The sequence below is a fragment of the mitochondrial genome of Oryza sativa (genome assembly GCF_034140825.1).
Source record: "Oryza sativa Japonica Group mitochondrion, complete genome".
NCBI classification, from domain to species: Eukaryota; Viridiplantae; Streptophyta; class Magnoliopsida; order Poales; family Poaceae; genus Oryza; species Oryza sativa.
This window is the reverse complement of record NC_011033.1, coordinates 167,860-180,422: the sequence shown is the minus strand read 5'-3', so window position 1 is coordinate 180,422 and position 12,563 is coordinate 167,860. Positions and strand designations below refer to the sequence as shown.

Below are 12,563 nucleotides of genomic sequence, written 5' to 3'. Positions count from 1 at the left end.
CAGATCAAGACTAGTAGGAAAGGATACTCCACGCACTAGAGCTTTGTCTGGTCAAAGTGCTCATTCTAAGGTTCAATGCGCCGCAGAACGAGTGCTATTCCTTTTATGAAATTACACCGGGAAGGAATTGAGCAAGCCAAGTCATTTAACTCACTCCACTTAAGATTGAACAACCCCAGTCAGTGTTGGTTTTGGGGTAAAGAAAACTATGATAGCTAGCTAATTCAAGAAATTCTATTCCATGAAATTCTTCCTCCGGACAAGAAAGAGTGCGGCATCAAAATATGAAATGAAAAACTAAATAAACTAAAAATCTCTCCTCTCAGTAAATTCGTCTATTCGACTAGGAAATTGAAGACAAAGGAATTTGGAATTACAAGACGGATATCAGCTTGCTACTTCTGACTTTGACTTTCAATAGGGAGGTCAAAAACTAGCACTTTTTTCGAGGAGTGATCATGGTTTGACTTCGATATATTCCGGGAAGATGGCTTGAAGCTAATAGCAAAGTCTATTTCGACTAGCTTGTGGTACTAGCTAGGAAATTCCCTAACCTCGATATGAACAACTTACTCAACTCAACAGAGTAGCAAATGCCCAAGAAAGCCCGAGTCAATCTATTTGGAAATCCAATCTATTTTCTCGTATTCGTGTGGGAAATCAAGCTATTCTAGTTGAAATTCACCAGAAGAAATGCACGCACTTCAATATGCCAAAATTGCAAAGGAAAATCCTTCGATTAACAGTGGAATTCAACCAAGAAATGAAAAGGTATATATAGGAAATGCACTCCAACCACCAACCAATAAGTGATTCCGGGCAATCAATTCTATCCGCGAGTTGTGGAAGTGTTTCATTTGCCTCCGAACTGAAGTCAATCTTTTCCAAAAAAGGTTTAGTAAATGCACATCCTCGCCGCTCGGCTCCTCCCTCATTGCCCATAGTCCCTAAAGTCTGTATGTCTCTTGTCTCTTTGAGACCGGGGATTTCCCAACTGTTCCTTCCCTTACACCCTAATCTTAATACCCCTGTTACCCGCCTGTAGGCGGATCCTACCAACCAAAATAAAGTGACCGAAAGACACAATTGCATCGGTCCAATGAGACATGGAAGCACCAGTAGATATTGAAAGAAAAACTATTGATCGGTATTATTGTTGTAGTTCTTTGTTCCTTTCGTCGATGAAAGTACAACCACCCATTTTCCACACTTTTTCATATTGACTTAAGTCAGCGAATTACCCGCGGCGAGGAGGAGAGATTAGAACTCCTGGATTGAAAAACTTTTTCTTCTCCTTGCTAATTGCCTACTCAACACTTGAACATTGGTGTGTTTCACATTCAACTCTATCTAGCCAAATATCATAGCTAGCCCAATGCATTTCCTCGTCGTAGTGAAGTGAGGGAAGGAATTTACTAGCTTAACTAACAATACCAGGCTTGTCCGCCGTACTTCCTATATATAGTATTGAATTTACTAGAGCATATTTTACTAAGTGGTGTGTGTAGTTTTTACATTTCCTACGCTTTTCGTATCAATTCCTCCCTCTTTCCTCTTTCAACACTTTGGCCCTTTTATCATATAATTGAATTGAATTGTCTTGGCATTTAGCATTTGCTCTCTTCTGGGACCTAAAGAAAGTGAGTGCCTGTAGCGATGAGTGCCAGCTTTTTCATAGATTGACTTGGGTGTTGCATCTCTTTTTCCAACTCGGATTTACCATTGGCTTGTCGTCCTCTCTTACCTGACCCTGTCCTATAGAAAGTAGTGTGTAGTATGCTTAAAAAAAAGCAAGTTTAAATATAACCCGCAAAAATGAAAGCTCGCTTTGATTGAGTACTCTTCTTGGCTTGTTCAGTTCTTCTCATCTGCCTCGGTAACTAGGTGCTTTTAAGCTACTCTTGTTGGCAATTTCCTTTGGTTTGATAGTCGGATCTTATCTTTTTTTTAAGAAATCAAGCCTTCCTCCTTAGCCTTGAACAGCCACCGCCCCTGGCATCTCCTCTGTAAACTGGATCTCTTCTCTTAGGTTAAACAACCGAATCTCCTAGCTCTCGATCAAACCCTTATCCCAATCGACATCCGGAAAGGTCGAAATCGTCCGATTTTAGCATGAAAGGCGATATTAATCGTTCAATTTCATTCACTCGCAGATCAGCTTCCAGGTCTGCTTCGGCCAATGGTGCTGTTTGAAGCTTTCTTTCTAAGGAACCAAAAGAGGTGGGTAAGACAAGCTATAGAGATGTTCCACAAACATCTTACTTGAAGCTCTGTTTCGAGTGCACTAAGCGAAGAGGCAAGTGATGAGTACAAAACATGGAAAGGTCAGTATAGCTTGAATGAACTACGTAGTAAGGTTTAGTACTAAGCATGATTAAGTCACGGTAACTAAGTACCGGTAACGTTTAATAGATAGAAGTAAGTAACAAGTACCGGTTTAGCACATATGGGTCACATAGGCATACCGATAGGATAATAGGCTTGTACGCAAGGTCAAGTATAGGCTAGAGAGAAAGACCGGTATATGTTTATGTTGAGAAGAAATGCATTGTTTGATTTCCGAAGCAAATAAAGGCGCGCAGCGAAAGGCATGCATGTTTCATTTGCAGGTGCTGCCGGTCCAGGGCTCTTCGGCTGAGCTTACTAAATAAAAGAAAGCACGGCCTGGTTTATGGGAATCGTAAATAGACGAAGTGGTGTTTTTTCCTTTCCTTGAGGATCTATGCTTTTCATGGCTCTCTTTCTAACGTGGATGACAGGTTTCAAATAGTGGATCAGTTTCTTAATAGCCTTTTCTAAGTGCTTTTCGTTGCCTTCTTCTTATCTTTATGTACCCAGGAAAAAGAGAAGAATCTTCACCATTACCATCACCAGTATCACCTCCAATGGTTGGCGTCCCTTTAATTGTCATTTAGTAGTAGATAGGTTTGTTGAGGACATAATCTCCCGGCCTTATTCATGCATGATAAAGGTAGCCTTTCATAGTCCAAAGCCTTTGTGTGCTTTTGTATTGAACTCTTTTCTACAACGTTGAAGGATTGCCTTACGGGATTAGCAATGGCTTAATAAAAGGATTAAAAAAGGGCTTCTCTTAGGTCCCATACTAGATGACCACCCGGAACTGGATGTACTCGTACTAGAACATTTGGTGATTACCCACCGGGACTTCCTACTAAGTATTTGACACTTCCATCAAGAAGAAAACTATAAAGTACTCAATCAATGCGAATAGCAGGAATGGTACTTGCAAAAAAAACATATAGGACCAGAGAAATGGGAACGAGGCTGACCTATCCAGGTAGTGAAGTCTACCTATGCTAAAGAGCAAGTTCAATATTTGGTTCGAGTAGCCAGCCTATTTTCAGGAGTGGCTTATTATAGTATTATTAAAAATCATACGAACAAAGAAAGCCTATTTTAGGAGTCCACCATATCAAGGGAAAGGGAGATCAGGCTTGGCCTTCGCTTTGCTTATTCATCTTTCTTTCTTTGCTTTTGAATGACTTGATGGGTCTGGATAATAACAAGAAGAGTCAAGGTAGCGAAAGTAGCTATACTCTAGTAGCTGGCGGGGCTAGTGGTGAAGGAAATCAAATGGCAGAGAAGACACGGATTCAGACTTCTTTTTTCAAATAGCCCTTGGTGGTATGCAGATTCATTGAACGAAGAAGGCAGTCTTGCTTCCTCACGAACAAGATCGGAGCACCCAAGGTTAGGCACTCGATTGGATGTTCCCGTACGTACTCTAGAAGCAAGATCGCGGGACGTCCCTATAACACATCGCTGACGTCCTCAAGGCTTTCGTTGTCGAAGAGTGAAAGATCTCACAAGTCCTCCATACGTCAGTTTCTATTCCAGCCCAGCAACGAAGTGCCCGTCGGTCTGCAACATTCCCTGGTACAATGCTAGGAATATGCAGTCACAGATAAGTCAAGAATAAGTGAGTATGTACGAGTCAACTCATAGGTTTAGTAGGGCTACTAGAAAGAGGAGCTTGGGACAGAGCTATACAGGACTGCTTCTTGCTACTCCAAGAGATAACACCGCTACCAAGCCAAAATGCGTATCCCGATGTCGACTTGCGTTCATCTGGACCCAAAATAACCAAAAAGTTCCAGAGGCATCTTCCATTCATTTCGATTTTGGTCTTTCTGCACCATATTTAGATCTTCCCTTTCTACGATCCGGAATTCCCAGTAAATCCTTGACTCCTCGAATACGATGGGATTTCACACCTGGCGAATCTTTCACTCTACCTCCTCTGACTAAGACTATAGAATGTTCCTGCGAATTATGACCTTCGCCTGGAATGTGAGCAAATATATCATGTCGATTGCTCAACCGTACTTTTGCTATCTTACGTAGAGCTGAATTAGGTTTTTTCGGTGTTCTCGTCGAAACACGCAGGCATACTCCTTGCTTTTGGGGACATTGATCCGAAGCTCGAGTACGGTCCGTGCGCTGTTTTTCTTCTCTACCATGACGAATCAATTGATTTTTTGTAGGCATCCCTCTTTCCTATGTCCTTCCCCCCTTTGCCCTTTCACTAGTGGTTACTCCCGATCCGAAGCACCCCTTTTCCATTCATAGAGAAATCCAATCGTCAAAATCAATAAAAAGGCCATCATGGACCAAGATCCAAACAGATCAATCTTGTTAGGAGGTACTGCCCAAGGAAAAAAAAAGGTGACTTCCAGATCAGGGATAATAAATAAAATAGGAACCGGATAAAATCGTATATCGAAACGACTTCTGGCATCACCGGAGGGATCGAAACCACATTCGTAGGCCGACAATTTTTCTGGATAGGTCGAACTATTGGAAGCAAATGGAAAAGGAACACCGAGTGGAATCAAAGAAACTAGCGGACTGATCACTAAATAGATACAAATAGGTGCAAATTCCGACAAAAATGCACTTTCATAGCCGTTTATCGCTAAATCTATCCGTATTCCCTGAAGAACTGTGGCGCTTTCATAGCCGTTTCTCGCGTTGTAAACACCAAAAAAAATGTTGTCCATGAATTCACTTTCTTCATTCAATTGAGCTATAAAATCTTTCCATAACTCTTCGCGGGATTGGCCCCCCAAAAAAAGTGATAGCGGCGACTCAATCTTGTCCTTTGGGGCCGGGGGAACGGCAGCACTGAATGCACAAATAGATGGAATAGCAGCAAATAGCATATTTCTTCTATCCTTCTTATCCGTTGAACTAAATCTCATCATAGGGTAACTATATCCTTTTAAAGCTCTGCTCCCAAAACAAACGGGAGACTTTTTCGTTTTGTGGCCGTGGCGTTGGGTTTTCCAACGAAAAACAAGAACATTCTTTCACGAACTTTCATGACACTTTATCATTCGGAACCCTCTCCGTATTAGTAAGCCCACACCTTCGTAACCCAAGGACCGACGAACAGAAATTGAAACAACGCAACCGTACTATCTATTTACGATAATTTGATTGCTGACAACATCACGCTTCTCTTTCTTATTCTTATTTATATAACTGTCACTTTACCGGGCCGGAAAAGTGACACCGTCACGTCTCAGAGTCGTATGCCTGGAACAAGAAGGGTCGTCGTACAATTTCGGCGATTCAAAAAAAGAAGGAGGCGAGCTCCCTATCCCTCTTTGTCTTTCCACTTCCCTCGTTCAGGAACAAACACTTCGCCAAATTCTTTTGAGTCCCGGCCCGGTTTTTCCCCACTAACCAATTACGTTACGACCACTGAACAAACTTGGTTGACGAACATGGTTTATGCGCCGCTAATCTAGCGGCTTGTCGAGCATTTGACAAACTCACACCATCCATTTCAAATGGGATTTGTCCCGTGGACACACGAGCAATCCAACCCGTAGGATTTCCTTTTCCTCTTCCCATTCGAACTTCTGCGGGTTTCCCCGTAATAGGAAGATCTGCGAGAACTCTTACCCATATCTTACAATTTCTTCGGAATTGTCCGCTCATAGCACGATGGAATTGCCCGATTGTAGCCCGACGCGCTGCTTCAATGGCTCGATATGAAAGACGACCAGCTCTACAACTTTTGGTGCCATATCTTCCAAAACCAAGTTGTGTACCATCCGGTTCGCAACCCCTACTACATCTGCATTTACTATATTTACTATATTTCGTACGTTTCGGATATAGCACGTCCCTTCTTATTTTGACTATATGAGATCCGCACTTTGACACCTGAAATTCCGTTACGAGTGGATACTTCCGCAAGAGCATAATCGATTTTCTGGTTAAATACATTACAAGATGTTTTTCCATACTTTCCGCATTCAGTTCTAGCTATTTCCGCACCCCCTAATCGACCAGAACAACAAATACGTATCCCCTCCACCCCTTTTGGCATTATTAATGGAATATCCTTCACTATTTGACTAAAAATGGAACGAAATGAGATTGGATTGTTCCCCAGTTGAAAAGAGATGTCTTGAGCAATCAGAGAAGCACTTTGATAAACAGATTTGATCTTTACCGACTCAATTAAGGTATTAGTGTTTGTTCTATTAGACAAAAAAGATCGCATTTTTTGCACTTCGTTCAAATAAGAGTTGTACCCGTACGGAATTATCCTCTTTCTCAGTATGATCTCTATCATCATCTCTATTCCCTTTATCAATTTGCCTATCCTACCTAGGTAGATGAATTTCTCTATCAATTCCATTACCTTATCCTTACCCATGAGGTTCCTACATTTGATCCTTAATTGACCTAGGAGTTGTTCCCGGGCATACTCAAAAAATGGGTTATTATACACCCCAACCCCATCCCTTGGAAAAAAAAAGGTAGCACCGAAGAAAGGAAAGAGCGAGATGGTGGTTTTTGTTGTTCCCGCGAAGCGAAGATCATTCGCTTGGCGAATGAAGTGGATCAACCTCTTTTTGGCTCGGGCCAAACACTTTTTCTCGCTGGTCGAGCTTTCTACAAAAAAAGCGATGCGAGAGCGTATTCTCTTATCTAAGCTTCCTCCCTTCGCTCCCCCCATCGTAGATGGTTCAGCCACACCCGGTGCCACGAAATGATTGAGAACTACGACGGGGTCGAAATGCATTTTGTTCTTTGTATTAAAAAAGTATTGCATGACCGAATAATTCAAGGAGGGGCGCACAGCGGGGAGGGTCCTTTTTAGTAGATGACTCGTCGGGCCGTCATTTTCTATCAGGAAGGCTATGTCATTTACAACCCCGGCGTATTTCGGATGCTTGAAGGCCCCGCTCACCCGAAGTGATTTAGAAAAATTCTTCTTTCTCGATGGTGATCGGTCATGGTATCCATAACGTTGCATCTTTTTCGGCCAAATCCTGATTTCGTTTTGCTTCTCCCGGTCGATCGACTCGACTCTTTTCCCTGCCCCCCGGCCTCTCACTTCGTTTCGTTCTTCCTCTGTACCCTCGCTTGAATGAAGACACCCGATCGGCCCGACTTTCCCAAATGCCCACCACCGGCCCTTATCCTTTCCGGGTCTTGATTTGTCGCGTCGTTTTAGTCGTAGTGGTCGACGGGGAAGAAAGAAATGAATGAATGTCCTTTTGGGAAAATGTAGAATAATACACCTACCGAGACGAAAGCCAAAGGTGAGTATCGTAGGTGGACGTATCGAACTGAAATAAGATCTAAGATTGACATCTGATACAATGATTTACCATAATAATAAATAGAGTCAATGGTGACAGAGCCGTGGGAAGAGCCGCTTCTTTTTTGCGGCGGGGGCTTCCATTCACCAGCGCAGACTACATACACGTGCTCTCTGAACCGTGCTAGATAGTCACCCATCACACGGCTCTCAAACCCAACCTGTGGTGGATCCCGGGGGACAAAGCAAAGTCAAAGCGCTTGATCCTTTGCCCCATACTTTTAGATCTTCCTCCCCAACAAGCAACGGGTTGAGCGCACTAGCGCGAAAGGTTAGCACGCGCATCCGTTTTCTTGCTCCGATCAAGCAGCAACGCAGCTCGTGATAGGCTTAGCTTAAGCCGCTAACGTTCGGTTCGGATAAGTAAAGTCCCTTCGGTTGGTTCGCTCAGGTGGTCTTCCCTTATTTTCCCTAACGTTCAGAGTTGTTCTGGTTTGAGAAAGGAGCACCGCCAAGTCCACTAGGGGCGCCCTGAATGAATAAGAAATGGACAGCTGAGGTCAGGCTTGCATGAAAAAAGAAGATAATAAGTTAGATGTCGATTACACACCTGAGGTTGGTAAGAACTGAGGGACAATGCCCCCCTCACTGGGCCCATCAGCGAAGCAACTGCTACTTAATCGGGCGGTTTGCTTTCGTGCAAGGCCCCCGCTGCTGGAACAGGCGGTTGGCATTTTCAAGTAAACGCCCCGCCCCAGAAGGACGCCCTCGCTCTATTGGCAAAACGCTTTGAAAGAAGAACGTATCGCCAAGGCCCCGACCGGCCGGCCCGCCCCCTTTCTTTGCCCGCCGGCCGCCTAGCTCGTTATTCTTTGAGATCTGGATAGAGTCTCGCTTCGGGGCGGGGGAAGCAGCAAGCGTAGGCTAAAAAGGCAATAGTCTAACGTTGGGGTAGGGCGCGCCAAAACAACTGGGGGCCCCGGAGGGGTCAGTACAAAAGTACTATATTCTTTCCACTTACTTTCATTGGCTAGCTGCCTTTTGTAGCGCGCGTACTCTGATCCTCTTCTACGAATCTACAACTCTCTTTACTGAGCGAGACTTCATCTATATCCCTAAAAGTGGATTTTTATTCCCATTTTTTCTTTGAATGACAGCTTCAACTTGGCTCCACCTTAGAGAGGGTTTTCGGTTTTAATCAAGATAGGGTCAGGGGCGCGTCGGAACGGTAGCTGCTTAGTCTCATCCGAGAGTCCAATCTCTTTGTACTGTGCTTTTGTGTCTTTGAATAAAAAAGAAAGAAGGGGGTCGATTTAGGCTCCTTCCCTTCCACTGCATAGCTGCGCTATCAGGTACTACGAGCCCTCTGCCCCACGCATCTAACCAGCTCGCGTGGTTCGCCGGTTCCACCGAAAACTCTCATTTGTTGAAGCGGAGCATAGTGCGGCGCCGAGCGAGAAAGGTCTCTTTTTTCGGTTTATTCACTGATCTGAAATGAAACTTAGCACTTGTTTTTTATTGATTCCTGGGGCTAGGCGTTCGCAGAATCAGTCTATCCGAACCGCAGACGCACTTTTAAGATCAGTGACGGCCTCTCCAGCGGAGCTGGGCGCCGGGGCCCTGGATGCGCTAGCGATCGGCACATTAGGGGAGTACTTGCCCGGGTTTCTCGGCCTGGTATCCTTATCCTCGCGTTCATGATATCTACATTCAACTGTGCCCCGGAGACACGGTCGAAGCACGCCCGCCCCGTGTGCGTCTTTCACGACATGCTCTGGTCCCGGGTTTCTTCCTGTGGTCTTCTAGCGTTAGAAGAAGTCGTGTCCGTCCCGGACATCTGCAACGTCCTCTCACGCCTTTTTTTGGGGGGACAAACAAAGATCAGGAAAAGACGGACCGAACCCATTCGGTGACTTTCGCGGTCGCCCTCACTGAACCGACTTGGATCTGAACTACGATTCAGATCAAGTCTTACCGAAATTGGATTTCCTTTTCGTGCCATATGTCGCTTAGACTTTACTTTTTCCCCTTTCTGTCCTTTCCTCTATTTGTTCGATAGGGTCTTCGTTCTATTCTAATTCTAAACCCATTGTCGTCCACAGTTTCCTTGTCGACGCGAAGGGGCAAGCAGCCCCCAAACAAAGAACTCATACCGCGGTTGTGGCTTGAAGGCCGCATGCAAGTTCTTCAATATTTAGAGAGTATGTGTTAGTACGAGATCGCGCTATCAACTTATTTAATCTTTCTCGATGATTTAAGACAAAATTGTATCCCTTAGGAACCGTACATGCACCTTTGTTTGGATGCCGATCGAATATTGTTACAATACGAAATACTTGAAGGCCACACGCAATTGACTCACCTACATTTTATGCTCCCGCCCTTTTGTAGACTCAGCCTCTGCCTCTGGGGAAGTGCTCACATCAACTCCAATTTGGATGGAGCTTCTCGATGGGTTAGAGCGTTTGCGAACCAAAAATGGGAAAAACCCATCCTCCAAAGTGACAGTGTGCAAATCGGTATCTAAACAAACTATAGTGAAGTGAGCCAGGACAATAAGACAATAGGTCTCATGGGCCAAGCCTGCTATCAGGCAGTGAGTGGGAATCAATCCTGAAAGAGAGAAGGTCTAGTGCTCTCTGAAAATATTTGATTCGCCGAAAAATTGGCTTTATCAGACCAATCCATGTTCAGGAGCCTTCCATCAAAAGTCAGTGGTCTAGGCCGCTTTCCTTGACTTTGAGTTGGATCTCATTCTTCTTCCCGGCACAAAAAGAGGGTAGACTTCATCCGAGACACATGGGTTCTTTTGCTTCCTTCAAAGAACTCGTCTTTGAGCCTCTAAAAAGATGGGCATAGTATCCCAGCCACCTAGACCACCTAAAAGGAAGGAATTGGTCTTTGGCTTTGAGTGATCCAATCATTGGTGAATGGGTTCAGTAAGGTAGAAGGAAAGGGCCCCTCTCGACCTGGGAAATTCACAGCAGGAAAGACTGGCGCCGATCAGCGAAAGCGAACCCTTCAGTACATCGCATTCAGCCCTCCCTCAAAATCCCCATTTGTTTTATTGAGGAATCACTCTTGATCCTCTAAAGGCTCTTCCCCGTCTATAACTCAAAGTCCATCTGTCTCTCGTGGAAGCGCTTTAGAGTGCCTAGAAGATCCAGCAAACGGAGGTGCCAATGCTGTCCCAAGACCAGATCACGGTAGGTAGCTGCTTTAAAGAGGTTGGGAGACAGACTGGTGAACAATCTTCTTCTTGTTTTCTCCGACCTAGAGCACTCTTTTTTCAATCGTACGAAGAAACTCCGTGAAAAACCCAGCTATCACTCCTATGAGACGGCTAACTCCCAACTCCCGATACATTCTTTAGAGTCGACCAAAGGAAAGGACTCGTTGGTTTGGACATAGTTTCTTTGTTCCTGTGTTTCTGTTTTGCTCTCCCCCTTTTTTCACTTAGTTTAGTTAGAATGGATGGAAAGAGAACTTCCTTCAGCCTTTTTGTTGCCTGGTTCGGTCTCTCTGAGTGGAATAAGTGGGTCCTTCTTCTTTTTCCTGACTGATGAAGGTCGAAACTGAAGATCGAATCAAGCGGAGTCTGGATTCCTATGTTCGTACCAACTCAAATGATTGATGAATTGGATCTTGAGTATGCTCACTTCGCTACTCAGCAAGGGTGAAAGAATGACAAAGAGACTGACATCACAGAGGATGGGAAGGACCCAATCGCCTGCCTCTTTCTTGGTCCACCCCCTGGTGGGTACTTTTTAGCTCACAACACGAGATAGGCAGATATGTGACATAGTCTCATTGCTTTCATTGACAACAAGACTCTCTTCCTGATTGGTCTGTGCAGGATCTCCTTCCCTATGAGACTCTTGCTTCCCTTTGAAAGAGGCAGACCCCTACTTCAATTGTCATCTGACGACTCTTCCCCAGCTGTGGACTCAGACCTCTCACAACCAAAAAAAAGAAAAGAAAAAGCAAACGAATCCGAATATAACCAATCTATCGCCTTTGATGACTCGTTGACAGCCTCCTCAACCCAAGCTTCCATCTCCTGCTCCAGACATCGGCGCTTGCCCGCGCCAGTCCATGAAAGGTGGATGAAGGTGAGTTTGACTACGAACTCGAGGATGCTGGGAACGATCTCTTTTCGGGCTCCCGTCGAGAGGCCCTCTTCCTCCCTTTTTCTGAATCTGGGAGAGAGGCAAAAGAGAAGTCCAGAGAGACCTCGACTCTTTCAGGGAAAGGAGGGGGATCGAATGCGAGATGGAGTCCCTGCCGAATGGAATGGACATCCTTGGGGACAGCTGTGTAAGACTGAATTTACCATAAAATTGGACGGAAAAACTACTACAAAGATCACAAGAAACCCAGCTCAAAGTGAATGGAGAGAGAACCCCTGTGCCTTGGAAGGATCTGAAGCTGTTCGGACACTCATAGACAAGTGAACTCCAATCCAGGATCCCTCGAAAAGTGAAGTGAACTAGCCAGGTAGAACAGTCAGGTTAGGAAAAGAGTCTTTCATGTCAAGGTGAACATAGACAGACAAGGTTAGTTTGTTTTCCTTAATTCTCAGAGAGAAGACTCGTTGCTGGAACCGAGAGCACTGGCGATTGCTTTCTTTCTGACCTTCAGCCGAGAAATTCCATACCTTCCACCGACTTCTTTTGTGTGTGGCCAGAACGTGATGCTTTCCAATGCCGAGTACTTTTCTTCACAATGTATGAAGCCCGTAAAACCGAAATCGATCCAAACAAGCAACGGATTGAGCGCACTAGCGCGAAAGCGTTAGCACGCGCATCCGTTTTCTTGCTGGCCGAGTTAATAAAAAAGAAATCTCTCATAATTAGGGATGAAGCACCAATGACACACGGATATGCTTTCGCTGCGGTTGACCGAACACTTCGCGACATTAGGAGAACTTCTGCAAATGACACTGGTTCAAATCCGCATCACAGACTAGGTATAGTTT

General features: G+C 44.7%; 4 protein-coding genes and 1 pseudogene across 4 annotated transcripts, besides 34 other annotated features; 1 reads left to right on the top strand and 4 right to left on the bottom strand.

The window, feature by feature from the left end:
* Positions 1 to 4,131: 4,131 nt before the first annotated feature.
* On the bottom strand, positions 4,132 to 4,509 carry rps12 (ribosomal protein S12). Its single transcript has one exon. It carries the CDS (start codon positions 4,507 to 4,509, stop codon positions 4,132 to 4,134), a length of 378 nt encoding a protein of 125 aa, YP_002000567.1.
* A 44-nt stretch (positions 4,510 to 4,553) lies between these two features.
* Positions 4,554 to 5,021, bottom strand: nad3 (NADH dehydrogenase subunit 3). The gene is given in 1 exon segment: positions 4,554 to 5,021. A coding segment is annotated over 1 exon segment (468 nt).
* Position 4,562, bottom strand, in nad3: a sequence feature (C to U RNA editing).
* Position 4,567, bottom strand, in nad3: a sequence feature (C to U RNA editing).
* Position 4,636, bottom strand, in nad3: a sequence feature (C to U RNA editing).
* Position 4,660, bottom strand, in nad3: a sequence feature (C to U RNA editing).
* Position 4,664, bottom strand, in nad3: a sequence feature (C to U RNA editing).
* Position 4,702, bottom strand, in nad3: a sequence feature (C to U RNA editing).
* Position 4,703, bottom strand, in nad3: a sequence feature (C to U RNA editing).
* Position 4,721, bottom strand, in nad3: a sequence feature (C to U RNA editing).
* Position 4,726, bottom strand, in nad3: a sequence feature (C to U RNA editing).
* Position 4,765, bottom strand, in nad3: a sequence feature (C to U RNA editing).
* Position 4,831, bottom strand, in nad3: a sequence feature (C to U RNA editing).
* Position 4,832, bottom strand, in nad3: a sequence feature (C to U RNA editing).
* Position 4,849, bottom strand, in nad3: a sequence feature (C to U RNA editing).
* Position 4,850, bottom strand, in nad3: a sequence feature (C to U RNA editing).
* Position 4,867, bottom strand, in nad3: a sequence feature (C to U RNA editing).
* Positions 5,022 to 5,718: 697 nt separating the features above from the next.
* Positions 5,719 to 6,276, bottom strand: rpl16 (annotated as a pseudogene).
* Position 5,747, bottom strand, in rpl16: a sequence feature (C to U RNA editing).
* Position 5,753, bottom strand, in rpl16: a sequence feature (C to U RNA editing).
* Position 5,819, bottom strand, in rpl16: a sequence feature (C to U RNA editing).
* Position 5,833, bottom strand, in rpl16: a sequence feature (C to U RNA editing).
* Position 5,922, bottom strand, in rpl16: a sequence feature (C to U RNA editing).
* Position 5,990, bottom strand, in rpl16: a sequence feature (C to U RNA editing).
* Position 6,049, bottom strand, in rpl16: a sequence feature (C to U RNA editing).
* Position 6,050, bottom strand, in rpl16: a sequence feature (C to U RNA editing).
* Position 6,052, bottom strand, in rpl16: a sequence feature (C to U RNA editing).
* Positions 6,125 to 9,587, bottom strand: rps3 (ribosomal protein S3). Its single transcript is given in 2 exon segments — positions 6,125 to 7,666; positions 9,514 to 9,587. Coding segments are annotated over 2 exon segments (1,616 nt in total).
* Position 6,184, bottom strand, in rpl16: a sequence feature (C to U RNA editing).
* Position 6,198, bottom strand, in rps3: a sequence feature (C to U RNA editing).
* Position 6,229, bottom strand, in rpl16: a sequence feature (C to U RNA editing).
* Position 6,786, bottom strand, in rps3: a sequence feature (C to U RNA editing).
* Position 7,098, bottom strand, in rps3: a sequence feature (C to U RNA editing).
* Position 7,239, bottom strand, in rps3: a sequence feature (C to U RNA editing).
* Position 7,649, bottom strand, in rps3: a sequence feature (C to U RNA editing).
* Position 9,519, bottom strand, in rps3: a sequence feature (C to U RNA editing).
* Position 9,524, bottom strand, in rps3: a sequence feature (C to U RNA editing).
* Position 9,530, bottom strand, in rps3: a sequence feature (C to U RNA editing).
* Positions 9,588 to 11,454: 1,867 nt separating the features above from the next.
* orf194 (hypothetical protein) lies at positions 11,455 to 12,039 on the top strand. The gene has a single exon. The coding sequence runs from the start codon at positions 11,455 to 11,457 to the stop codon at positions 12,037 to 12,039; it is 585 nt and encodes a 194-aa protein (YP_002000564.1).
* The last annotated feature ends 524 nt before the right edge of the window (positions 12,040 to 12,563 follow it).